This window comes from Myzus persicae, unplaced genomic scaffold, assembly GCF_001856785.1.
Source record: "Myzus persicae strain clone G006 unplaced genomic scaffold, MPER_G0061.0, whole genome shotgun sequence".
In the NCBI taxonomy this organism is placed as follows: domain Eukaryota; kingdom Metazoa; phylum Arthropoda; class Insecta; order Hemiptera; family Aphididae; genus Myzus; species Myzus persicae.
The window spans coordinates 919,029-946,512 of NW_019100468.1; the positions used below are offsets into that span (position 1 = coordinate 919,029).

General features: G+C 30.2%; 1 protein-coding gene across 1 annotated transcript in view; it reads right to left on the reverse strand.

The window, feature by feature from the left end:
* Window positions 1–27,484, reverse strand: part of LOC111029638 (dynein heavy chain 12, axonemal-like) — a 33,928-nt gene that overhangs the window by 2,792 nt on the left and 3,652 nt on the right. Inside the window, 45 exon segments of the mRNA XM_022308773.1 lie at window positions 238–735; window positions 817–1,053; window positions 1,110–1,388; window positions 1,474–1,653; window positions 1,728–2,101; window positions 2,170–2,321; window positions 2,388–2,528; window positions 2,660–2,865; window positions 2,935–3,091; window positions 3,163–3,355; window positions 4,083–4,480; window positions 4,541–4,676; window positions 4,756–5,203; window positions 5,276–5,436; window positions 5,877–6,283; window positions 6,357–6,670; window positions 6,735–7,089; window positions 7,155–7,333; window positions 7,414–7,564; window positions 7,626–7,831; window positions 7,887–8,424; window positions 8,481–8,867; window positions 8,927–9,156; window positions 9,235–9,421; window positions 9,494–9,792; window positions 9,848–10,071; window positions 10,136–10,301; window positions 10,362–10,601; window positions 10,683–10,962; window positions 11,038–11,207; window positions 11,270–11,476; window positions 11,559–11,787; window positions 11,858–12,033; window positions 12,095–12,359; window positions 13,639–13,746; window positions 15,079–15,233; window positions 17,056–17,221; window positions 17,288–17,421; window positions 17,685–17,804; window positions 17,866–18,271; window positions 18,342–18,356; window positions 18,455–18,559; window positions 18,621–18,786; window positions 18,851–19,025; window positions 20,432–20,596. Of these exon segments, the coding sequence (XP_022164465.1) occupies window positions 238–735; window positions 817–1,053; window positions 1,110–1,388; window positions 1,474–1,653; window positions 1,728–2,101; window positions 2,170–2,321; window positions 2,388–2,528; window positions 2,660–2,865; window positions 2,935–3,091; window positions 3,163–3,355; window positions 4,083–4,480; window positions 4,541–4,676; window positions 4,756–5,203; window positions 5,276–5,436; window positions 5,877–6,283; window positions 6,357–6,670; window positions 6,735–7,089; window positions 7,155–7,333; window positions 7,414–7,564; window positions 7,626–7,831; window positions 7,887–8,424; window positions 8,481–8,867; window positions 8,927–9,156; window positions 9,235–9,421; window positions 9,494–9,792; window positions 9,848–10,071; window positions 10,136–10,301; window positions 10,362–10,601; window positions 10,683–10,962; window positions 11,038–11,207; window positions 11,270–11,476; window positions 11,559–11,787; window positions 11,858–12,033; window positions 12,095–12,359; window positions 13,639–13,746; window positions 15,079–15,233; window positions 17,056–17,221; window positions 17,288–17,421; window positions 17,685–17,804; window positions 17,866–18,271; window positions 18,342–18,356; window positions 18,455–18,559; window positions 18,621–18,786; window positions 18,851–19,025; window positions 20,432–20,596 (10,485 nt within the window).

Sequence of the window (27,484 nt, forward strand, 5' to 3'; positions counted from 1 at the left end):
TTAAAACTAGAACACTCTTTAGTACATTTTATAAGAATAGGCGTGGACAGATGACACATGAGTGGAATTTAAATTGTTATGTTACCTATCTGGTTTTTTTTTCAGAAATAATTGAGGTAAATTGTAAAAAATTAAAACTATACATTATAAATTAATTGTCATTTGTTTAAAATAGTTATCTTTTCCCTTCTTTAATATTGTTATAAGCATTTAAGCTATAGACATAACGTAGCTTACTTGCAAGAAATTAAGTCGTTCAATAAAATTAGTTATATATCCTCCCAAGGACTTAAGACTTGGATAAGAAAACTTCGACCAAAATACTGGGAATTTGGCCGTGGATAACGATAGGGCCATGGTTTCCAGTTCAGGCGTCATAACAATAGCGCCTTTGATAGCTTTTATCAGGTCTTGTAAGCTCTTACGAATAACAGACAATAGTACGTTAAAACGTTCCATTTCTTGAATAAGGACCGCATTCATGGATTCTGCGTACATAACGGGATATTTTGTCGTTGCTGCTTCTAAGTCGAAATTATTCGGGAGCTTCGTAAGTATATCGGACACGGTCGTTATCAGTGCCTTTTCTGTCTTATCAGAGTCATCTGTTCCGCCACTGTATTCTATTACTGCTACAAATGATTTAAACAGTAACGTTGTGGTCTGTAAATCACGGATGATTCCTGAGTTTATATGCAACCCAAACACTTCTGGACTATGGACGACTGGAATTTCCTATGAAAAAAATGTTGAATTTTTAATTAAATATTCGTTGTTTGCTAACAAAGAGTTTATTTTAATAATATTTTTGCCTACTTCGATTTGTTTAATAAAATCATGGTAGTTGGCACGAAACGGGATTCCATACTTCTGATCAATGTCACAAAACAAATAGTACGGGTTTTCGACTACTTGTGGACAGCAAAATTTATTCAAAATCGTATTAATTGTACGCCTGTCCCAATCGTCAGTTACTCTACCACCGTAATTACATTCTCCCGTTAAGTATGTTACAGCCTCGAATGGTATTTCGTCGAATTCATTAATGTACATCTAAAAACAATTTTATTAATAACTCGAAAGATATATATTCCTTAACGGATATGCACTTGAAGTTGTTGAATAGAAATGTAATAATCGGATTCATTAAATTCATAAGGTATATTCCATCCGATGGGTCCAAATTTTCTCCGTTCTTGTACTATGGCATGGAAAAATGTAATTCCATACAATAGTTTTGTGAATGTCCGTTCCTTGCCTGGACATCCTTCAAAAAAGTTTTTATCTTTCACGGGATACGACTGATAGCTTCGAAGCATATTAGCTTGTAAGCCCGTCGGAGGCTCATTAGTCATTTTAACGCCATTCTGTAGCACGGACACCGGAAACTAAAATTAATTGTAGGCGTAACTTAAAATATTATAATATAGGCATAACGGGAATGAACCATCAACAATATTACTATTATATTACTTTAACTGAAGGATAGCTGGTCAGCCACAGTCTAAATTCACTATTCACGTTGGAAATATCAAACGAGTCGCAAATCACTTCCAACTGTCCCATCCACGAGGTAGCCAAATGACAGTTTTGTAAACATACCCAACCACCCGTTTTTTGTGCGTTTCTTATCAGCAATTCAGCTATAGGACCCTTTAATTAGTATTAGAATATTTATAATTAATTTAATATATCATTATTCATCAGTGTATTAATATTCTATTAACTTGTCCCTGGCCCAATGAAACGCTTTGAAGACTTTCCGTCTGACCCATTTTGTCTGCAAACTGCAACAAGCTTGCCATAGGATCTACCCCAGGTGAGAGTATAAATATAAGTGGACTCAGACAAATAGAGTCACCATACGATTTATTTATGTCAAATGGTGGTGGATGAATGAACTTTTCTCCTAGTTCCACTTCTATAAGTCTGGTTATAGCAGGTATAACCTTGTCAGGCCTAATTACACGTATGACGAGAATTCGTTGGAAATCGCTTAATTTATCGTACCAGGGATTAGGGAATTTTGAAATTCCATGATCAATCATATCGCAATAATTTTTCCACTCATCCACTTTGCTTATAAAATCATCTTTTATGCCTGAAAAAATCAAATCTTACAAATGCAGTACAGTAAAGCTAAAATTGTATATTCAAATCTATTTATACCATGGTATGCATTTAATTCATCCAAAAGACATATCTCATTCCAACTTTTATCATGAAACCAACTGGGTCCAGGATTAAGAACATTGTTATTAAGACCAATGTCATCCGTAATAAGAAACATTAGTTCTTGCTTGTCAATTTTTTTTTCAGCGCTATAACAATAAACGTTATTAAATGACATTAAACATTACAAAGAAACCCATTTCATTATCACTTACAGCATTACTGTAGTGCACATGATGAAAGAAAACAACATCTTATCCTTTTCAAATAATGACCGGCATACATTGGCATATAAATTATAAGTAAACGTTTCTTTCAGAGCATCTAGGCGTATTCGAATAATTTTTGATTTATTTCTAAATTAACAATTTACTATTTTTACTAATATACAATTCATAAAGGTACAAGCTACAATATACATACAATTATAATTTTATAAGCTATTATGAGCTGGTATACTATTATATTCAAATGAAAATTTACTCACGCTGTTTCAATTGTCATAATAAAAATATTGATAAACCAAGATAATGAATATTGATACATTGGATCGACATTTGGTAAATCAGTAATGCAGTAATAAAGTATAGAACAGTGTTCAGCGATTGGTTTATATTGCAAACGAAATTGATCAAGAACTGCAACAGTTTCCACTGAAGCAGCTTGTTTACGGGTTATTTCTTTAGCTAATATCTAAGTAATATGGTCGATCATTGTAAGATTCAATATAAGTAATTTAAATTTCACTTAATTAATATTTACCTTAGAATTATCTAAAACGTCAACCGCATTTTCGTCTTCTAAAATATTTCCTGGAGCTGAAAGAATTTGCAGAATATTGTTTTCAACGTCCAACAAAGCTTTAACGTTTTCAGCACCCTCAACAATTAATTGTTGCCTTTTTGACTCCAGATCTGGTCTAATAACCGGTTTGAAATATTTTTAAAAATAAAATTAATAATAATATACATTATTGTTGAACATGTTTACCGTTCTTTAGCGACAACGATTCCCAATAATTGGTCTTCTAGACCTTCTACGGTCAATGCAAAATTTATAACAGTAACTTTGTTAAATATTTCTGGTAAATAATGTGGATTTCTAAGCTTTGATGTGATATACAATCAGAATTTCGGATTGAACTCTATGACATTATTTCCGAGTGCTATATACATTGACTTTCCTGTAAGATGACAAATGGTTTAATGACATGTAGGTAAACTTATTTACAACACTTATTACTACATGCTATTTTAAATATTGTATCTACAATTCTAGATACAACATTCTCTTCCCAACATGTTAATCACAGTCTTAATTCCAATTTTGTGATTAAGTATTGGTATTTCATAAATAGGCATCTCATATTATTATCTATGACAAAACATAATAATTGTTTTTTTTTTTTTTAATTAACTATTTAAACTAAATCTGTTGTAACATGTGTACCAAAAAAGCCCATACACAACACTGTGTTATCAAAATTGTGCAATTAAAATATATTAAAAATTAAAGTATAAGATAGACCAGGAAAATTAGTTCAATTGTGGTGTATCAACAAAGGAACGAAGAAAGTATGAAAATCGAGTTACATTGATGAATGTGTCTTTGAAGATCATCTGTGAGACAGACTAAGATACTATAGTATATAGTCTAAGTAATATTAACTATTCATATAACTAAAATAATATATAAGGACCTTCAATTAGCAAATGTCTACTACTTATTTATTATTTAAAAAATACAATTTCTGTAACAAAATATTTCGATTCATATCCACTAGTACTTTTAGATGATTCATCATCACGTAAAAACACTTTGCAAGTTTTAACAAATGATAAATAAGTAAATCCTTGTTTTCAATTTTTTTTTTTTTTACAGAATCTTATAAAACAATGTTAAGTAATCACCTTGTTTGTACACCGTCTTCAATAATATCGGGTCCAAGGGCAAATCTAAATCTTCCAGTACGTTTTCGATTAATACAGGTTTCCCAAATTCAATACCAACTTCGATACTTTTCATATAATTTGGATTAGTTAACTTAATAATAATGATGTCATTATATTTTTCCAACGTCTTAATCCATTTATGTGCCTGACCTTGAGGGTCGATCAATAACGACCATCTTTGTGAGCCATCCATAATTATGGCATTATCGATCGAAAATGAATCTAATGGTAAGCCATTAATAGTCCAGTTTTGGATTTTCGTTGGAACACCTAAAACTTCAATTAAACTATAACTATCTGAACTTGGAATCTTTAAATCATTGCACAATATTTTCCATTCATTGATTATTGAGGACCTGCAAAAGAAAAATGAATAGTTTGCAGGTTCATTAACTCAGCGTTATTCATTTAAATACCTGAAATGTGATGTAAATGGAGCCAAATATGCTATTATTCCACAAGATATAAGAATATCACCAGGTATGCAATCATAATTGGTCTGAAGTTCTTCTGCTCGTAAGGCCCAACGATGTTTCTCGCCACCTAGACTTCCTAAACAATTTTTAATTAAGTTTAGTTAATTTGTAAATACATTTTTTATTGTAAACGGCTTTTTAAGTTGCATACCAACCTATAAGTTTTTCTGCTTTAATTAACTTGCTTTCACATAACGCAACTTCCGCGAGTAATTTCTCTTTATTTAATACTGTCTCTTCCAATCGATCTTTGAGAGAATCTAATCTTTCCTGCAACTGTCTCACTTCATTTCGTTTTTCTTCTAATATTGCCATAGTTGCTTCATATTCTGCATTAGCTATTTCAAGTTTTTCTTTTTTCGGTGCCACAACTTTGATTACTTTATCATACATGTCCAATGCGATAATCCACTTACACAGACCTTCTGCAGCACTAGACGCCTTTGCTACAATTGGTGGTTTAAAATTAGGATCCGGCAGATATGTTTTCCGTATAATAGCCATAATTTGAGAAGGTATATTATCCTTATCGTATTCCTTTAATCTTTGCAGAAAATTGATATCACCTAAAATGCGTTTACTAGGACCCCAATAATCAAGTATCTAATAAACATACTTTTCATTATTTATTATGTGTACATTTGTTAATTGCGAGTAAGTAAAATTATACATTACCTTTTGCCCCGGCTTATTTGGATCTGGGATTTTATCTGGTGAAACGCCTTTCATCACGCATACTGCTGCCATAACAGTTTTGACCATTTCAGGAGGATTTTTCATGGACTTAACCAATGTTATATCAGTTGGTTTTAGAGTGTTTAAAGCATCAATTGCATCTATAAATTATCATGAAGTTCAAACTAGATAAACTTATGCACCAATAATTTGAAGTATAGAAAGTTTTTAAACATAAAAATATCATTTATTATTGTCCTATATAGTTTGATTCATTATTAAATTCAAAATTGTTATTCTCTATATAGATTACAGTAATAATATGGCACTAAACACTGATTTGCATCAAAGAGGTTGAGCGTACCACCTAGTAGTTTACCATGAACTTAATTTTAAATTCTAAGCGGAGCGAATTTATTTTACAGTGATATGTGTTTTTTTATTTTTATTTATTGTGTTTATTATAATATAATAATATAATCACATGCAAATTTTTATAAATTATTTGAATAATTGTAATTTTATTTAATAAATCTGGTATATTTATCAATAATTTGACTGATATTTCAATAAAGTATTTAGATTTTAGACATAAATATACCTTCCAAAACCGGTATAGCTAATGCAAGATCAGCTTCACATTCCGTTTTTAATTCATTAGCAGCTTCGGCTTGAACATTAGCAACTTTTTCATCTTCTTGTACTCGAGCGGTTGCTTTTTCAACTTCAACCGTCTCACGAGAAATCATTACCATCATTTCTTCAGTATCTTTTTGGGCTTGTTGAAGCTGAGGTTGAAGCTTAAACAAATCTTCTTTCATCTGGCTTACTTGTAATGTGGCATACTCAAGTTCCTGTAAGCCACCTACATATCGCATTTTTGCTTCCATAATTTCTTTTTGCTTACGATTAGTGCAATCCGTGTACGCTTTGATTAAATCCAAATATGATGCCGATGTAACATATGTACGACGCCGTGTTGCAGAATAGAATTCTAATGACAATCTTCTGTAAAAGAGTATAGCCGTATAGGTACCTATATGATTATTTTAATTATGTATTTAATGCAAACAACCCATACCTAGCGTCGACATGAAAACGTTGACAAACAGTAACAGCAGAATTTTTAACTTTCTCTGAAAGATTGACGTCATTCAAATACTTATATGCAACCATTTGTAATGCATCATCTGGCCAATCATCGAACCAATCAATTGTACAACAACTGACTAAAGACGGATAAAGTCTCAGATGATTCCTAAGACTAGAGCCAATTGGACTAAAGCATAAACATATATGCAAATTTTGTTTACAGCGGTTTATAAAATAATTAAAAACGACCAATGGAGCAATATCCAAGTTTCTATTTCCTCCTTGAGCAGCTAATCTAACCATCTGCAACAAGCTTCATACAGTTAAAATCTGAACGTTTAAAGCTTTAGTTAAATAATAGTTATACCTCTAATATATTTTGTTGTTCATCTAAAGTAAATAAATTTGGCAGTTCCCCAGAATTTAATAAAGCGTCAATATCTTGAAAAAAATAATCTTCTTTAATTTGTCCTTCAGCAAATAAAAATACAGTTGGACAATTTTTGCCTCCAGATTCAATTAATATCGTTTTCAAATTATCTCTCCATTCAGGTAATCCATAGCTCTTCGTTATCTCAGGTTGAAAAACATTAAAATTACACATAGCCGCAGCTAGGCGGGTCAAAGACTGGCGCCCAGATCCACCTACTCCAACTAATAACGCGCATCCACCAGGAATGGTTAAAATTCTACAAATCCTTGAAAGATGTTCACATGCGTATCTATGTAGTTTATAAAAAAAACATATTATAGATATGAGAATAGAGAATAAATAAAAATAGTTTACTTAAACAAAACTATATTCAATTTTGAATCATGTGTCTTATCGTATTCATCCATCACAATTTGAGCTTTTTCTTCGAAATTTGTTAACGATGGTGGTTCTTCGTATTTCTTGTTTCCCAATGCATCAAAATCCATGATATTAGTAAACAAAAGATTTGACATATCTTGGTAAACAATTGGCTAAAAATCATAAATCAAAAACCAAAATTATTATACTATTACTCTCACAACATACCTAATTTATATTTTCAATTACGTACAGATAAATCTGATAAATTATTAAATACTACATCAAACATTTCTTGGAAGTTTGTATTAACACAAGTACGAATTTTATTGAATAACCAACATCTATCATTATTGTCTATAAGACGATCGTAGAATACTCTCATCACTTCATGGACCCATAGTCTATAATAAAAAAAAAATAATAATAATTGTTCAAAATGCTTACATTTTTAATACGATTTACCTAACGAAAACTTTCCGATTGGTTAAGCTATCTTTGCGGAACATGAGTATTCCATTTGTCACTTTTGAAATATCTCTTATGTTAAACAAATAATGTGATTTCGCAGGTGTTGGAGCTAAATTTCTAATAGCGGATCTGTATAAATCAATTGTTGATTTGATTATACTATCAATAATTGGTACTACTTCTAATGCAAAACCATTTTTCTGAAATCAAATCGTGATTTAATTTAAATATAAATAAATTTAATGCATAATATACTTTTAATCCAATTTGAAGTAACGTTGAGAATATATTTGTAATACTTTCGTTGTCAAATGAGTTTATAGCGAACAATCCAAAATGACGTAAAAACCTCGAATACTCATCTTGTTTACTCCCACCAGTTGGCCCAATTGCAGACAACAAGAGAATATCTTTCAGATAAACTTTGGTCGTATTATGTAAATCATGCCAGTAACCATGGTCAAAAAATTGTCTTAATAATTCAATAGGGGGTTGCGCTCCATATTGTTCTTTCACGGGCATATTCATATCATCGACGAAGATAACACAAACCTTTCCTGATGGTGGTCCATATACACCACGTTTACGCTTTATGAGCTTAGATAATATAATTTCCTGTGTAAAATTAGCGGATGTCTGAGTTGTAAACGTAACAAAAGATGGAACATATTTGTCTAACGATAATTTATTCATCATATAATTTTTTATGTAGAAACTTTTGCCAGTTCCCGAAGGACCAAAAAGTAATAATGGTTTACGGTGAGAGATAAACATGTCAACTAAATGCATATACCTAAAAATAAAATTATATTTTTAAAATATGATTCGTTTTTATTAAAAAAAAGTTACCTAGCAGTGTCCAGTGTATGGACTAAAGTTTGTTCAATATTACTAATTTCATCAATTTTATTATTTTTCACAACTTCTGACAAATTTTTCCAAGATCCCCGAGATGTACAACTATATACATAATCATATAATGTTCCATCGTATGGTATCGTAATATCTAATGAACTTAAAGCTTCTGGTTGTTCCAAACCAGGAATATTGCCTTTCCAAAGTTCTTTAAAATAATGATCAAAAGCTGGTCGTGAATTTGAATCTAGCGTTCCACCAAAACCCCAAATAGAAGCATACACAAAAGATCCTTGTAAGTGATTTGTAAAATGTTCACTGAAACCTGGATTATCCGTGTTTGAACTTTTTAACTGCATCTCCAGTATATTTAGAACGTTTCTGCAAAGATACCAAGAAATAAGATAGATATCAAAAAAACAAGTTTATGATTAACTTACAAAACAATATTTGTTTCTCCAGCATTAGTCAATTGAACACAATTTTGACGAACAAAGCAAAGACAAGGAGGAGTTATCCAGTCAAATAAACACATTATATCTATTCCATTTTGATCTGAAGACCAAAACTCTGGGCAAGTTTTTATCCAACTTTCAATTAATGGTCTCCAACCTAAATCTATGGGATCTAAATAAATCATACCACAACGTGACACAGTAGCAGGAGAAGCCTGAAAAGAAATATCAAATAAGTATTACATTTTACTATGTGTAGGGATTAATGAACTCTATAATAACTCTAACCTTACCTGAGTGAGGTCCATAACCTCAAATACTATAGACATATTATCTGGCATACCGATTACTTCACCAGAACTTAAACACAACTTTTTATTGTCATCTAGTACAGTGTTCAAATTTTCTATCCAAACAGTATCAATCGGGCCATCAAATATCAACCATTTTCTCTCTGAAGTCTCTGACATTGAATATTTTCTACAAATCAAATATATATTTATGTTTAAACTTTAAACACAGTATCTTTAAAAATGTAAAATAAATACATACCTAAACGTGTTAGCTACAACACCGTTAGACCATTCATGTAAAACATCATCAAAATATCCGTAAAGTTGATTAATAGTCAATGCTTTAGGATTTACTGTTTCGTATTCAACCTTTTCTTCTCCTTGGTCCAGTTTATTTTGTAAATTTAAAGTTTCTGAGAGTAAATGAAGTAATGAAGTCTTTCCTCCAAACGGATTGCCTACTAACATAAAGCCGTGCCTAACAACCATCATTTCGTAAGTTTGAATAAGTTTTTCCATGAAAGTATCAATTGGTTGTAAATGCATCTTCAAACATGCCTAAACAAATAGTTTTATACAATACTGCTATAACTCTATTTTTACATTTGCTTACAATTTTCGCAGCAGAAATCAAATTTTCATGAGAGAAATTTGGTAATTTGACATTAGGAAATAAATCAGATATTATTCCGTTGAATAAAGGGATGTCTTTGTTTAAAAATTTTGCTAAATTCACATCCAAAATAGATCTAAGCAAAAGTCCTGACTCGTCGTTTTCCGGAAACTTCATCTTTAAATGTCCTACTGCAATAAGTACAGATTTAACAGCTCGCATACCTATAGACATAATAAACAAATGCTATTTACATAGAGTACAACATGGGTTTTTCTTGAATCACACCGTAATCATAATGTGGTTGAAGTGATAATTGTTCAGAGCACAATTTATATGTAGTAACAAGTTTAATAGATAACTCTTTTGCCTTCATAAATCCATATGAATATAATGAAATTTCACCAACCATTGCATAATCTGGCACCATCATAGCTACAGTTCTAAATAAAACCTGTGAATCAAAATACTGATTTTCATTTTTTGTGTTGCTAAAATTGTCTGATTCCTTAACCTTCAAATTATCAGGAAGATTAAATCTTCCAACGTATCCTGGGTTCATAGTAATGCAGACATAACCTCTTGGGTTCAATTTGAGTTCGGTACCTTCAAATAAAAATGTTTCAACGTTTGTTCTAACTGCTTGAACTATACCTAAGATCTGTTGCGCAACTACCGACAATACTTCAATGTCAATACGATTAAATTCGTCAAAACAAACCCAAGCTCCGGATGAAGCTAACCCTTTAAAAAACTAAAAAAATTGTTAAATAAATTATTGTTTTATTATTTTTACAGTATGTAAATACATTTTCAAATATAATTATATAAGTACTTTTCTCATTGCCAAGTAATTAAGGCTTTCGGAGCAATTAAACACAACACATTGGAAAGCCAAAGCCCTTGCTAAATCTTTTATGGTTTCTGTCTTACCGGTACCAGCTGGCCCCTCGGGAGCACCATAAAGGTGTAAATGATAAGCACTGATCAGAGTACGATAACACCTATCCGTTAAAGGTGTGATAACAAGTCTAGGCTTATTGCCTAAGTATTCATACGCATATTTAATAGTTACATTAGTAATACGTGCTAAGACATCAGCTTCCCAATAGTATCTAAACAAATAATAATATGATAAGAAATTTAAAGTCGTTCAATTTTAAACACATTGAAAAAAAATGAAGTACCACCTTAACTGGCTAAGCCATTTAAAATCCATATCGTGTCGAACATTATTGTTGGCCAACTCATCAACAACATCTCTGCAGTGAACGTCTAATGTAACTAATGTACTTAAAGTTATTCTTATTTGTTTGTTCGATTTACCACGTACTAAATTTACAATATCGTCCAATTGTTTCTATAATAACATTTAATAAAAATAAAACATGCTCTGATATATAAACAATTGGAAAAATATACAGTCAAAAACTTATGGTAATTTTTCATTTGCCCTGGTTTTTGTACAATAAATACATCGTGTACTTCAGCAGTCCAAAACATTTGACTAACACTTAAAACACATTGACCTGGCCATTTTTGTACCCACATTGTTCGTTCTATAGTTGGGTATTCACTATAAGAGTTTTCAATTAAATTTCTTATTGATATCACCATTTGTTTTTCTACCTAAGTGTAACAAATGACAGCGATTAAAATATAAAATAATAACCTATAAATACATTATAATTAATATTTAATGGAAAATAACCTGGAATAACCATTTTTCAACACTCCCTCTAGCTTCAACAGTCGAAATATATTGACTAAGTACAATTTCTTCACCCTCACTACTTAAAAATTTCAAGACATCCAAATTATCATTAAATTCAAGTTTAGAAATTCCATCGAAACATTTTTTTAAATAAGGTTGAACTCTTTTGGGGTCTCTTGTTTCCGATAATATTTCTAACATTTCATTATTTGAAAGAAAAAAAAATCTAAATTTGAATTGAATATTAATTGCATAATCTTAAAACATAATATTTTATGTTTAAATGTTAGTTTTACCTGGGAAAGAACAAACGTTTTTTTTCCAAATAATTATTAACTCCCAAGTTAATAGATTCCGCCATTTTGTTACATTTAATCAACGATTCTAGAACACCTTCTCTGCCAACACATTTAATGGCTAATGGATGAGAACTGATCATACTTAATAATCCTTTTATAATCTCATTAATCTCCTAAATATGAAATTTATATTCATTATATTGACTTGACTTGACCACAAAACAATAATATTACGTTAAACAGAGATCCTTCTTCAGGCATTTGAGCAGCTATGTCCTTGGAACTGAATATTGGCATGAGATATAGCCAACGCATCTGTACACTTGCCCATTCTTCCAGTGTCATATTCATTCGGTTCACCTTATCAAACCACTCTTTCACTTCACTTTCTATAGGCTTTACAAACGCTGAACCCCGAATTGATATAGTTTTAATGAAATGATCATCGAGTAATGCTTGTATACTATCTAATCCAGACAATATATTTACATTTGTATCCCTTTAAAATTGAGAAAAAAATTCATTAGGTAAAATTATTTTAAAAATCTTCAGTGTTTACTGATATTAAGAAAATGTGCGTTATTAGTACAAAAACATGGCTTACAAGGAAATTTCTCACGCCCTGTAGAATAGTCATAGAATAGCATTAGTTTTTGTTTTCATTTTTTTTTCTTTGTTTTTGAGAACCGGAGGAGGAACTGATGTTATCATACATTCTCTACCGGTCCGCATTGTTTATTGTGCAAAAAAAAGTAGTTTTACGGCAATAGGCATCCTGGGATGCGCCCTTCTTCGCTACCAAGTGGACTTTCCGTATCGCTAGGTACGTGTCCACCTGAGAGCGGAGATCGGTGAGCTAACTTTTTCATTTAAAAAACATTAGGAACATCGGAACAAAGACCAATTTTTAAAATTATAATCATACAGGATGTATCTTATGTCATTGTACGTGGGACTTTTTAACGATTATATAGATTGACGATTTGGGATTTTGAAAAATCGAGAAAGACGTGTTCTTTATTTTTAACAAATATTTTTTTATAATAAATTATTTCAATTCTAAGTATTAATTCATTTACTAAACTTAAAATAGCCATAGTTTATAAACTAGAGAATCGAAATTGATGATTTAATAATCAAAATAAAATTTTCAGAAAAAAAAGCTTTATCAGATTATCTTTAAAAAAACAGTGGTTGCCATTTGAAATAATAAAGTTGATTTTTTATTGGTACAACTCCGTGTTCAGATGTTTTAAAATTATTATTAAAAAAATGCTTGTTGAAAATAAAAAAACACATTTCTTTTGATTTTTAGAAATCCCATATTATCGATCCATAATCGTTAAAAAAACCCACATACTATGACATTATAAGATAAACCCGGTAGAAGCTAACATATACATTTGAATCATACACCATATTTTTTATACCTCCAACTTATTTTTCAAGCACTAGTAAAAGTGAAATGAAAATTCAGGCTTTAGTCCAGCCTGCAAAAAATTCTCATACTTCAGATAAAGAAAAATGATCGAAATCCGATATAACAACAAGGCGTGAAAGTCAGTCCCGTCAAGTCATTTTTATTGATATAATACAGTAATACAAAAATACATAGTAACAACCCCCACCCCTGAACTAAGAATTGAGAGTAGATTAATTGAAAATCTAGTGAGTAGATTTAAGGATGCAACTAAAACATAAAATATAATGCATTTTCAAATTTTATAGAGTAGCGAAAAATTTGAAAAACAGACGGAGACACTCTTAAGAATACATACTTGTATGGACTAGTACATAGTTCAATAGTTTTCCAATCTTCTTGCATTTGTTGTAATGATCTTCTTAATTGTTCTTCTTTAGTGGCGCCAATACTGATGATGTCAAACCTATACAAATTACTTAGAAACTCGTGTATCACTTTTACAACTTATATATATGTTAGTATGTTACTTCTAATTTATTTCAAATTAAATACTATTTATTAATAGACAATTATTTGATAATATTTAATACCAGCAACAAAGTATTATACATTGATAACATGTTCAAGTTATATTTTTTATATTTTTTTTACAATTGTTCAAACTATCTTTGTTTGTTTGCACTTTTAATGATATTAGATTTTCAAGAAGATAGAACAGATACAATTAGTACACAACTCAAACAGGATCAAAACAAAAATTCATCGAATCTTTTGAATGTTAAATAATATCATAACTCTTAACGAGTCTTCTCATTGTTTGATACACATGAAGTGTTCAGAAAATTATTTAATATATTTTTATGTAAGTGTAATTAAATAATTATTAAAGAATTAACAACTAAATAGTTTTAATAACAATTCATAATACTATACTAACGGAACTACACCAATTTGACTAAAAAATAATTCTTCAAGTAGTAAAACAATTTTTTTAATAGTATAGATATTTAATATAACGATATACATTGTGATAAAATTTATGCCTTATAATAGTGAACAGAAAACTTGATTATAAATAATTTTTCAATGAATATATACATTTTAAACCATAATTCGATACGAAGAAATTCAAACATTTAACATAGGAGAGGTTAAATGATTGATAAATTATTCAGAAAATTAAACTGAATTGTTCTCTTCCTTTTCGGATAAAGAGCCAAAATCTGGCTCGTCAAATTGGTGAAATTGGAAAATACTACTCCCTCGTTTTAGTCAAATAGTGACTAAGGGTTAATCGTATGTGTCTGGCATTTTTATATACAGTGCGTACATGGATGTGTAACACGCATTTACTCGTATTTTAAGAAGAAAGACAGTAATATTCACAAATATAAATTACTTATAATAATCGATTTTGTTAGGTGCCTACCAATTTATTACCATACCAGTGTGTAGTATACCCATCATCAAAACAAAAAAAAACTAACCAGAATATTTTAGAAAATATTTATGCTACAAAACAATAATATTATGTAGATTTATTTAATTCGATTTACATCATTGTATGGTCTGACCGTCCTAAATAAGATATTAATATGGCACAACAATTATTATCGTGATTTGACCGTTTAAGTGCTAGGTTAATGATTATGTTCGAGTTCTTAACAAACTAATTATCAAAAATATATAACATCGACGCCACTAAATATTGTGTATAATTTATTATATCTTAGATTCGAGTAACTGTTCGAATATTCGTGAGTTGAACTTGTTTTAAATATCAATATGAACTTACTGAGGTAGTAGTTGTTCTAAATTTAAATCGATGATTTTTGACAGTGTCGTACCAGCATTTGGAGTCAAGTTAAATCCCGACAGTTCAGACATTTCTACCCAATGTCTATCAGTTAAAGCCGGGTTACACATAATTCCGATGATTGGCATGTAATTCTAGAGTAAATAAGTACATTTCTGTTAAAATAATCACCATTTAAAACAATATTTTTTTTAATAGCGCCTTTTAGCTTTTTTTTCTATGAAATATTATTTTGAACAAAGTACAAAAATCGTTACATGCCACAATTTATTTTTTTCATTTTATATTCACAATTTGATTATGAAACAAATAATGAATTACACAATTCCATCGATTTAATAAAGTTAATTTTCAGCTTTCACTTCAAAAAATGGTCAACTAACTTCTAAGAAGGTATTAAATTCAATGGATAATTTCCAGCTAGCCAAATTTAACAATAGCATTAAATATAAGCCAATGATAACTAAAATTCATTATAAAAATAATTATAGCCAATAAAAATAAAAAATGAAAAAAGACAAATTTATTATAAATAAATACTAATGAAATACCTACTATTATTAGGAATTTAATATATTATAGATTCTTTTTTATAACGATCAGTGGCAGTAGTAAAATCTTAAATTGTAATTAATTTAATTGAATATATTTCATAATATTAATATTTCAGAATATTGATGAGTTATCTATTTAATATTTATTAATTATGTTTACCCTAAATTAATTTTTTTAATACAACCATATAAAACAGATAAGTACACCATATTTACAATTTTCGTTTTTACTTTATTAAATTAAAAATTAAAGTACATATTTATTTTTATGAGTTTAATGAAAATAATAATTATACTTATCCCTCTGAAGTGTATTCAAGTACATATCCCTTGTTAGTTGCTATGTACGAGATTTTAGTTAGATATTTAATTTATCACAATAACAAACATAATTAAAGGAACTTTTACAAAAAACGTTTTTTTGTTTTCATCAAATTCATTAGAGAAATGAACACAAATGAGATAATTATTACAAAGTAATCAGTTTTTCGTCTCAGATTTCGTTAAACTATGACTTCATAAGTAAGCAAAATGACGATTCCTTTGATCTAGATACTAGAAACTTTTTCTTTGAATTTCATTATATTCATTTAATAAACAGCAAATATTAATTGAAAGTAATTTTTTCAAAATATTTTTCTCTAAAAATCAAGTTATTTGTTTTAAAACTATTTGTAATGTACCTACATCTTAAAAATATATTGTTTTATATATTGCTTTCATAAAAATGTAAATGAACAACAACGCAAACATTTCAAACACTCAGGGTGAGGACTTCAGTCCCCCGATAATTTTTCATAAGCATAGTTTAGTATATATTTTGTAGGAGAATCTGTAACATTGTAGTAAGTGTGTGTACATATACATATTTATTATGTTAAGTATATATAAAGGTGGTCCTTATTATATACATAGGTAAGAATTTTATTTTTTATTTTAGTTCTCAGTATCCATGTATCCGTATATTGTTGTACATTCAAAACAAAAAATATCTTCAAAATTTGGATTCAATTGATCAACCTGTTAGTTCCCGTATCTCAAGAGTGTAAAATTGAGAAATAAGGGTATATTTTTCACTTTTTTGTTTATTTTAGTAAAAATTTAAACTACAAAAATATCATTGATAGATAAACAACTATATATAAATATTTTTTTTTATTTATATATATTTTATCACTTGTCAATTGTGTATTGTTTAAAGGGACCTGTTAAGATTTGTTTTTTGGGGGACTAAGCCCCTGCAAGACCACCCTATTTAGACCATAGTCCATAGATAGTATATCACTTGAATAAATAAAACTAATTCTTTAATATTGTCTCATACTGATTGATATAATATGGTTCAAGTCAAAACCCTAATATAGTAATATTCAAGATTGCATTGAGGGCACTGTATACGAACCCTAAACTCCACCATGCTATTTATTGTTTGATCAGCTATCTTTAAAGGTGCTGGCCAAAGGTTCATGTCAGGATCATCAATTACACCCTCATATCTTTTGCTGTAATTTTGTGATAACATTTCTTTACATTTAACTCTCAATAATTCTTGAGTTTTAGACGCCTCTCTAAAGTTTTAAAACAGGTCATTATTAGTTATTGAATTCATCATTTAAATATTCTTCATGTGGTACTTGTAAAATTCATTGACTGTTTCTTCTATTTCCGATAAACAGAGAGTATCAAAATCACCACGCATCCATAAATTCTTCTTCAAAAACCAACGATAGGAAAATGTAATTAGGTCAACGAATGGCCTAGTGAAATCCTACGAAAAAATTTTTTTAACACACATAATATTGTATAGTAGAAATTTATATCATTAAAAAAAATTCATTGAATTAATAACTGACGATTTGTCTAAGTATGAAAAGTGTTATTTATAAACTCGTACATCATTAGATTTAAAATACAAATATATTTACCTAATTAATTAGCTAACATTTAACGATTTAACAGTACCTAAATAAATTTAAAGTTGTCATCTAGCAACATTTAATATTATAATTTTGTTTATATTTATTAGCATACTTTTATTTCATCGAGTTCCGGAAACGTGCTAATTGGTTTGTTGAATAACTCTTCTTCCCTGTTAATCCAAGACACCGTATCATCGAATTTTTCAATTTTTCTTTGCAATGTGTTAACGAACTACAAAAAATATTTTTAACTTTAATACTTTTCAAGTTGAAAGAAATATATTAGAAGTTACTAATTTGTATTCATAGAGTTTGTTGACGTCGTCGATACGGTCCAAAAACGTTAGACTTGGTGCAAATGCGTCCAAATCATAATTTAACGTACTGATCACTTTTGCTAGAGTCTCTTCTGCATTCGATTTCCCAGCCTCATAAATAGTAGAGTATTTAAAAAACACAGGTGATATATTCTGAATCCATTTTATGGCGGATGCGTGCGTTTCCCAAAACTCTTTGGGCAGCACAGCGTACTGAGATATGTTGCACGCGACTACGGTCAAATCTTTTACTGTATCGATCATCTCTCTCATAAACGTAGTACTAGCATAAAGCATGTAATCACCAAGTGCTAGAAACTCTTCAGAATTTTTCGGTTTGGATACGGCACGTGAAACCATTTCGTGGAATTTATAGCACACCCTGAGGAAATTATTATTTATTACTACAGCTAAAAGTTTTGCAATAAACAGTAATCAAATCATAAACTTACCAAGCTAATGAAGGCCTAATATATATATATATTCATGTGTGTTGAGCAAGTGAACAAAACATTAATAGTTATTAACTAGTAAAGATCATAATAAACAAAAATAAACGCCTTACTTTTCGTCATTGCTAAGTTGCTTCATAACGGTATAATCGATAATCTGATCCATATAGCTTTTGGCCAAATCACATATATGTTTCTTCATCTCAATCTGATCGATACTAAAACATTGAACGATGTCTCATTATTGAAATTAAATGAGAATTGTAGTGTTTACTTTACTTTCCAAGTTCAAAGTTCCAATCGTCTACTAATTCAGTAGCCCTATTACTATAGCTCTGAAATAAATCCAACTTTTCTAACAACTCGTCATACGAATGATACTCCTGTAGGTATATGAAAAGATTATCAGGCTGTTTCTCATTTACAACGTCAATGAAATCATTATCTGTAAATGATATAGGTACCATAAATGAAAATAGATGAAATTTAGTAACCGATTAAAGTCCTACCCATTTTTTTTAAATATGCAGTCAAATCTTTATACATAACATTGAGCTTTTCTGCCAAATTAGCTTTTGCTTTGTCCAAATATTGTTTTCCACGCCTAATAGGAATAAATTGAGAGGATACTGGTACACCGAACCGATACTCTAAAGACGGTAATTCACTGACTGCGGTATTTATCTAAATTGAATGCGATTATAATAAATAATAGTTAACCAGCTCAATAACATAAATATTAAACAAGTTGTCTTCTTTTGTTTCTAATATATATTTTACAAATTAGCCTTGGAACCAAGTATTTTATCATATAATAAGATAAAAATTATATTCACGTATAGATAAGTAAGATTTTTTAAATTCCGAAAGCTGACATTTCTTCGTTTGAAACCTATTCCTAATTGAAAATACGTTTTACATATAACTTTCAAAAATAACTATTTCATGTTAAAGAATTTAACGTTACTTGTGAGTAGTGGTAAAAAGTAATTTTTTAAGTTAATATGCTTACACATCTCAAAAATACTAAGTTTGGTTAAAAGTAGTAAAAAGATTACTTCAACGTTACTGTAACATTACATTTTTAATATGATATGTAATATCGTTTGTATACAAACACCTTGCGTTATTAAATTCAATTTTAAACACATTACTTTTTAATTGTAACCTATTGTGAGTAAAGTTATTGTATTGGTCTTTTTTCAATCTCAAACGGAAAACTTTTTTTTTTAGATTATTAAATGGATAAACTTTCTTATTATAGTGTTTTGTTATAAATATTAAACTGAAATATCAACTATAATCTCTATAAATAAAAGGTATTTTTGGTTCTAACATTAAGTAAAAACCAAATATTTACTTTTATACTTATAATAATATCTAATGAATAATAATAAAACGTCTTTACAATATATTTCACTACTACACATTCAAACTAAAGTCTGGTCGATTTTCAATAAAATAATAACATAAAATAATTATATACAATCCACAAAAGCTAATGCTTCCTTCTACATATCCAAATATGCCTTTAAAAAAACCTCATTATTCCTCTTGTCTCTGACGTAGCGGTAATACCTACATAAACGAACTTCACACCCAAATCCACAAGGTACATAAAAGGCATTCATCTGAAAGTATTGCCCGGTGCGACCCCCTTAGGTGACTGAAGTGAAGTTAATGTAGAGATCTCAAAATTGTTTCATTGATAAAATGTAAATAGCAAAATGTGCATGTTTTTTGATATTAGCAGTTGGTAATTTCCCCCGAACTATCATCGAACAGTCAGTTTTTCTTATTGTGTATTAATTACAGACTATAAAAATTAAGAATAAATGGAATATAAATAATAACATATACATGGATAGGTAATTACTATATTAGACTACAATACCAAGTCTATAAAGTATAAGTACCCACTATGGTGTATAGATTAATAATATGTTCATGTAATAATAATAATAATAATAATAATATATAAAAAAAATTAAGCGTATATAAACTTACAAGTGAGATAAATAGAAAAAAATCATCTCAATTTACTATTTAGTGGCATTAATTCTGTTTTAAATTCAATTTTTAATACTCACTAAATTCAAAACCGAACAATATTGATCACATATTTCGCTAACACTTGGTGTGCTGATACATTTAGAACCAACAAAATGTAACTTGAAATTGAGTTTAGGCGCTGTTGACACATTTCCAAATACTTTTACTATGTGATCTATGGACTTTAAAATCATGCATTCCATCTATAAGTAAAATAAAAACAAATATTAAATATTAAAGTAAATTATTATAAGCAATTAAGCGCGTAACTGACACAATTTAAATTTTAAATAATCTGAGTACAGTAAGTAATATATATCGCAATATGGAAGAACATTGTTCTCATCGTTCTCACTCAACTATAATAAATGGGACTGTATGACATAAGCGCCAAAGGGACAAAAATGAAATATCATTCCATCGTTCCAAAAATTGTAGAGCGCCAATCTAATATTTTATACCTGTTGTACACTTGTACCCAACATATGATATAAGAGCCAAAGATATACATCATTTTCATAAATCGTTTGATTTTTTAGATTTTTTGAAAAATTGTCAATAATATACATACAAATAGATATAATTTTAATGAATTGGTTGATTTCTACAAATACGTATATTAAGATTAAACGTTTGAAGTTTTTGAACGATATCGTTTTAAATTTAATATCTGTTAGACCTACCTAGAATTTTGGTGCTTTTGTAAGGTATGACTTTTTTTTCTTATCTCATTTTGGCACTTATGTCTTCCATCGATAAGTATTTACATAATAATTTCATTTCTAAAAAATTAACTCAACCCTCGACCTAGACAGTTAGGGATAGGTTAAGGCATACATTATTATTTATAAGTATAATTTCTGACTTCTAAAAATAAGTGAATTCTAAAAACACAAAATCGGTTATTATAAAAATTGTCTTACCCACTCCACTCCCATCTTTGCATATGCTATCCATGCTACACCATAATCCCAAATACCATCTATGCATGTCACCTACGTGTCTAACCATACCATCCCCGCCCCTCATCCATATCTATAAAGTACATGTTAGGCCTTGAAATCAAACATACAATATTCTATACGTTAACTATTAAATACTTTTTAAACACACACACACACACACCTCACGCAACTGTAAAATGTATATCAAAGATAATATATATATATAATATGGTTCACGGTGAATTGGTTGCGAACATTTGATCGCCGGTGAATTGATCGCGGGTGAATTTATCGTGAATATAATTGGTCGCTAGGATAATTGATGGTCAAACGAACAATTTTAGTTATTTAATTATTTTATTATACTCATTACATAGTTAATATTTAATCTATATTATATACACATCCGAGTTTTATGATAATTATTTTAAATGATTCAAATACTCTTATTTATTTTTAAATAACCTACAGTAAATCCAATTTACAATGGGATTAACAGATATAATAATCTTAAATACTCCAACTTTAAATAAATTAAAATGCATAATTATTAATATTATTATTATTATTTTATTTTTATTATTATTATTATTATTTATTTATTATAATTTTAAATTTAATTAACTGTGAGAAACTTTAAAAGCATAAAACTCAGAAATATACCTAATATTATAATAAAATAATTAAAAAACAAAAATTGTTTTGACGATCAATTATCCTAGCGACCAATTATATCCACGATAAATTCACCCGCGATCAATTCACCGGCGACCAATTCACCGGCGACCAATTCACCGGACACCAGCTGACTTAATCATAAATAATGTAGCTATATACAAGAAAACCTTAACATTTATCCCACCAACCCCCCACCTACAGAGCTCATCCATTCTACTAACTATACATTAAACTTCGTGAAACGTAAGTTTATACACATTATAATCGATCCGACAAATATATTTAGTGCATAGAAAAACACCATCACATTATGTTAATATTTCAACTGAATTTCTGCAACGGATATTTTCACTGATGGGTAATATCCTATTGTTCGACCTTTCTGTTGATAACAATATATGCCGCGTTACGAGTTCATCAGGCAGTGATGATCGCAACCGGTCATTCCCTAATGTTGGTGACCCTGCCGTCGTAACTTTTACCCCGGTCTGGGTAATGACGCGGGAGATGCCGCCGTCGGCGTTGCTACGCGCCCCGGTGCTTGCGCGTACCGGCTCGTTTTTTTGTACTTGTGCCTCGTTCTTGTGTCCGTTCGCTCGCAACTGCCCGTTGCTCCACGTGTTTTTCGATCCGTCATAGCATATATGCTTTTTGCAAGTTCGTCTTAGCTCAACGTTCCGTATTGCTCGTCGTGTGTTAGCTTAACACGCAGTTATTTATGACCGTTCTGCTCCGTGTCGATTTTATCGTTGCTCTACGTCGCAGCTTCACTCCGGTCGCTCGCAACCATCCGTTGCTCCACACAGCAGCTCCGCAACTTTACACACAGTGTTCTGAAAGTAGAAGTCCACCATCGTCAACGTCAACGTCGTCGCGGTCAGCAGCTCCGCTCAAGATTTCGGTAGCTCACCGGAGCGGTGATCCCCGCCCCTTACCGTCCATATTGTATGAAACCAAATATATGTATGTTGCTATTGTTAATAATAATATATGTATGTTTTTATTGCTCAACATTGTAATACAATTGTGCCCCCTCCCATAAGTCCTGAGAACTCAGCGTCCAGCGTACGCCCTAGGTAAGGCCCGTTGGCGCAACACCTATCATTTATTTTGGATCAGCCAGGAAAATATAAAAGAACCATATTTCTTGAGACAAAGAATTTCAAATCATCAAGCATAATGTATAGCGGTGAAAACACCTTAGTTATATAGTCTAAGATACATGTCGGATGTCGAATTATTTTAAATCGTACGGAGCTCATACGACTTCAATATTTAAAGTGGTGTTTTTTCGAAACAATCGTATGGAAATTAACTATCATTCAACCAATGATCTTAAATCAATTGGAAATATTTACTGAATATCTCGATAGAGAACTTACCAAAGTGAAATCACCAACAACGAGTGAAAAGATGACTATATTTATTAAAAATATACATGAAGATCATATTATTGCAAACAGCCTTAAACATGATATTAATTTCATCACTCAGCTCAAAAAATATGCATTATCACAATTAGTAGAACATTCGATACAACAGCATAATAGGGAAACGTCACCAGAGGTAATTTAAAAAATATATTCATATCACTTTTATAAATTAATATATCCATTATTTAGTTATTTAATGGAAATGCGACAGTAATTTCTTCAACCTCACCAAGCTCTTCACGGCCAAACATCATGGTAGACAACACATTTGATATGCATAATGAGACGGAAGATATTCTCAGAGCACAGGTAATTTATAAAACAATAATTATAGTAAATACATGATTTTGATATGAATATTCTTTTTTCAGTCATACGATTCAATTGACAGCTTACAACAGACATTCGATGTAAATTATCGCCCTGATTTTTTTAACATGCATCCACCACATCTATCAAATCAACCAACGTATGCAGAACTCCCAACACAGAGTATAACATAAACTCTTTTAATAATTATATGAATTAATAATTTTTGTAAAATAAAAAAGAAATGATGTATTATAAAATGTATGTTTTCATTTATTAAAATAAAATTAAGTTTTACAGTCAATATTTACTAAGTCGTTACTTCACCATTAAATGGATTATAAGTTATAATTTGGTGATGTAATATTAAACAATATGCTGAAGTAGATACATGAAACACTTCTTCAGTTTCAATCTCAATTCTTAGGTCGACAGTCGAAGTTTTCACAATATCGTTTTGTCTACTTATATCCACAACTATGATCGGTGATATTTTTTTGAAATCCGATCAAGTCAATAGAGGTGCAACATTATCACGAGCAAAGTACGATTTCTGGAACTATATAATGTTCTTTACCATCTTCTTCTTAGTAAAGTCGCTTTGAAAAATCTTCGTAGAGGAATAATTCAGACTTTAAATAAACCTTCAAGTTTTTGATTTTACAATAATGAAAATATGACATTACTTTACTCATACTGTTTTTCTTATCAGTCTGAAATCCGATTATAGCAAATCGAGGTTTTTCTAATCTAACAGATGTTTTTACTTTCCACAAATGTGATGTGTTTTGAGGTAGAAATGAGTATTCACACAACTCCCACATCTAAATGCACATTTTTGAGGTTTCTGATGGCTTACAACTTTCAACAATTGTATTTTTTCTTTATCACTGCCTTAACTGTGGGCATTCTCCACGATATTTGAGTGATATTTATTTTAACATATTTTAGTTTAGGTGAATCTACAACAACTTCATTATTTTTATACTGCTTAACCGCATTTATATCTAACGACGCTCTATGTCATATCAGTTGTTGATTGCAGTTTATTAAAATACGTTTGTAGTCTTCGCAAAACCCTAACAAATCTTTGAGATTAATACATCCATTAAACATACCGCTCTCGATAAAATCTTTATTAAAATTTTTAATATCAACGTCCCAAGCAGCGTTATAGTATGAAACAATATCTGATTTATTATACGAGCAATATCCTTTTAATGTCGAAGGTTTAACAGGGTTAGCGAGTTTCTGAATTTGAATCCCATTCAGTTCATATTCAATTTCAGAGGAAAGAAATGGTAGCCCATTGTTTATAAATCAAATTTCATCTGTTATTTCAATAGGTTTGGTTACTGCCCACTCAATGTAGATGTAACTTTCACAAGGGAGAGTATATGACTCTGTGTTTATTGTGTTGGGTGAAGCAAAGTAATTTAACTACTGAAGCATTCTTGAATACGCTCAATCGTTTTTTTTCGACCGTCGCAGCATATGCACAAATATTTATTCTAATAATGTCACACATTTTTTCGGCGCGAATCGTCAGCTACAAGAGTTAAAAGAATTATTTTTATCGGAAGTTCACCAAAAAAAACTAAAAAACACTTTAAATAAATTTGGTAACCTCTGGTACATTTTATACCACCGAGCTCTCCACACTTCGGCAGCCTCCGGGAAGCCGCTGTCAAATCCACGAAATCTCATTTATATAAAACAATAGGTAATGCGTCTTTCACCTACGAAGAATTATAAACTGTACTTGTGCGCGTAGACACTATATTAAATTCGCGTTCAATCACTCCTATGTCCTCTGACCCGACTGACCTCTCTGTCCTTACTCCTGGTTACTTTCTTTTCGATAACACTCCAGCTGCGTTAATCGAATGAACTCAATCACTTTTTGGGTCGAGAAGATGATGTTGTGAATTTGGAAGATTATCTCATTGAGGGGTTTGGTGCTTTGATAGCTAGAAGGAGTCGCTGATTATAAGAATATTATTTGCGAAAGTTAACTTTGCGAATAATAATGCTTCTTTGATGGCTTGGGTGAAGATGCTGGAAGATGCTAACCTTCCTCCAGGAAGGAGTTTGAAAGGTTTTGAAGTACGGCTCGTGCAGTAAGCGCATCCTACTCCAACACTGGTTTTGGAAGCCTCAGTGTAAATATGGTTAAAATCTTGGAATACGGTGTGTAAAATGTTATTATTATTTGTTCCTATTTTGGTTTATCTTATACACTAATGTCAATATTTATATGTTTATTCATTGAGTCATTAAACTCATAATGTATTTGTTATTAATTAATTGTCAGCTGTAGATTTTAAATGGTATTTCAAGGTGGGCGGTATGTCATGTTCGTAATTGAATTTCACTATCGGATGTCATGTTTCGATAATATAATCTTATAGTCACTACCTGTGAACCGTTAGTTGATGATTATTGCGGGTGCCCATCGCAAGTCTCGTATAGGCATTACGGCCGCCTCGAATGTCGGTTATACTTATAAATAAATGTTGTGTATTATTTTAATATATTTTTTAATATATGCAACATGGCTAATAACAAACAAAAGTCAACAACCATACTTGGTTACGTTTAAGGCTAAACTAATATTTAAATACATAACCATTGTGTAATTCAGTCTTCGAAATTGTGTTTAGTTCGAAATACCTAATGAATTCTTGTATAATTAATGTAAGTATATAATATTATAATGTTTTTCCAGTAATTTGTAACCTGAAAATAATATTGTTACGTATTTTTTTTTAGATTGAAGATAATTATACCGAGGATATAAAGAAAAAAAATATAAACATGAAAAATACTATTATATTAATTTTAGTATGTGTGATTTTGGCTACTAATGCACATTCCATTTTTTTTGGAAATGCGAAATTAGTAAGTACTACGTTTAAAAAGTATAAAAATTATTATAATTACAATTTTTTTTTAACGAACTCAAGAATAAAATGATCAGAGAAAAAAACGAAATATGGCTGAAAGAAATTCAGGAGCTAAAAGGAAAAATTAACAAAATGGAAGAACAAGCTTTAACAATTGTGGAAACTGCTGATAGAAATTATGCCAGCATTATGTTAGCCCTTACTGAAGGGTACTCCCAAATTTCAAAATTATATGATGCCGTAGAAAAACATTTTACAAAAGACAAAAATTATTCAAATTTCATGAAGAGTAATAATGGGTCAATAAATGGAAGAAACTCAACCATGCTGTATTTTTCACAAGGAATTCAACCCCAAATAATGAACATCTTACAAGGTTTTCGCCATAAGAAAATGGTATATAAATAATTCTTAAAACGTATAATACACAATATGGATACTACCGCTCACGGCATGGCACTGAACTGCACGACTCGGAATGTTATGTACACTTTCGGCTCACCGATGCATTTTATAAATAATTCAAACATTTCTTCGTTGTTACAAAATATATATCTTTATAAATATGATTCTACTGCACGTGTGTATGTCACTGAACTCTTCCTAAACGGATGGACCGATTTGAAGGAATTTTTTGTATGCGTTTGGGTGACGCCCTGGATGGTTTAGATTCACAATTGGACTCGAGAAGTCCGACCCGGGGAGTTGCTCAAACAGGGATTTTAAGATTTAAGAAAGGAAATATTTGTTTATATACGATTGCTAATGTTATAGGAGAAATATAAATATATTTAGTAGAAATTGGTATTTTTTTTTTTTTT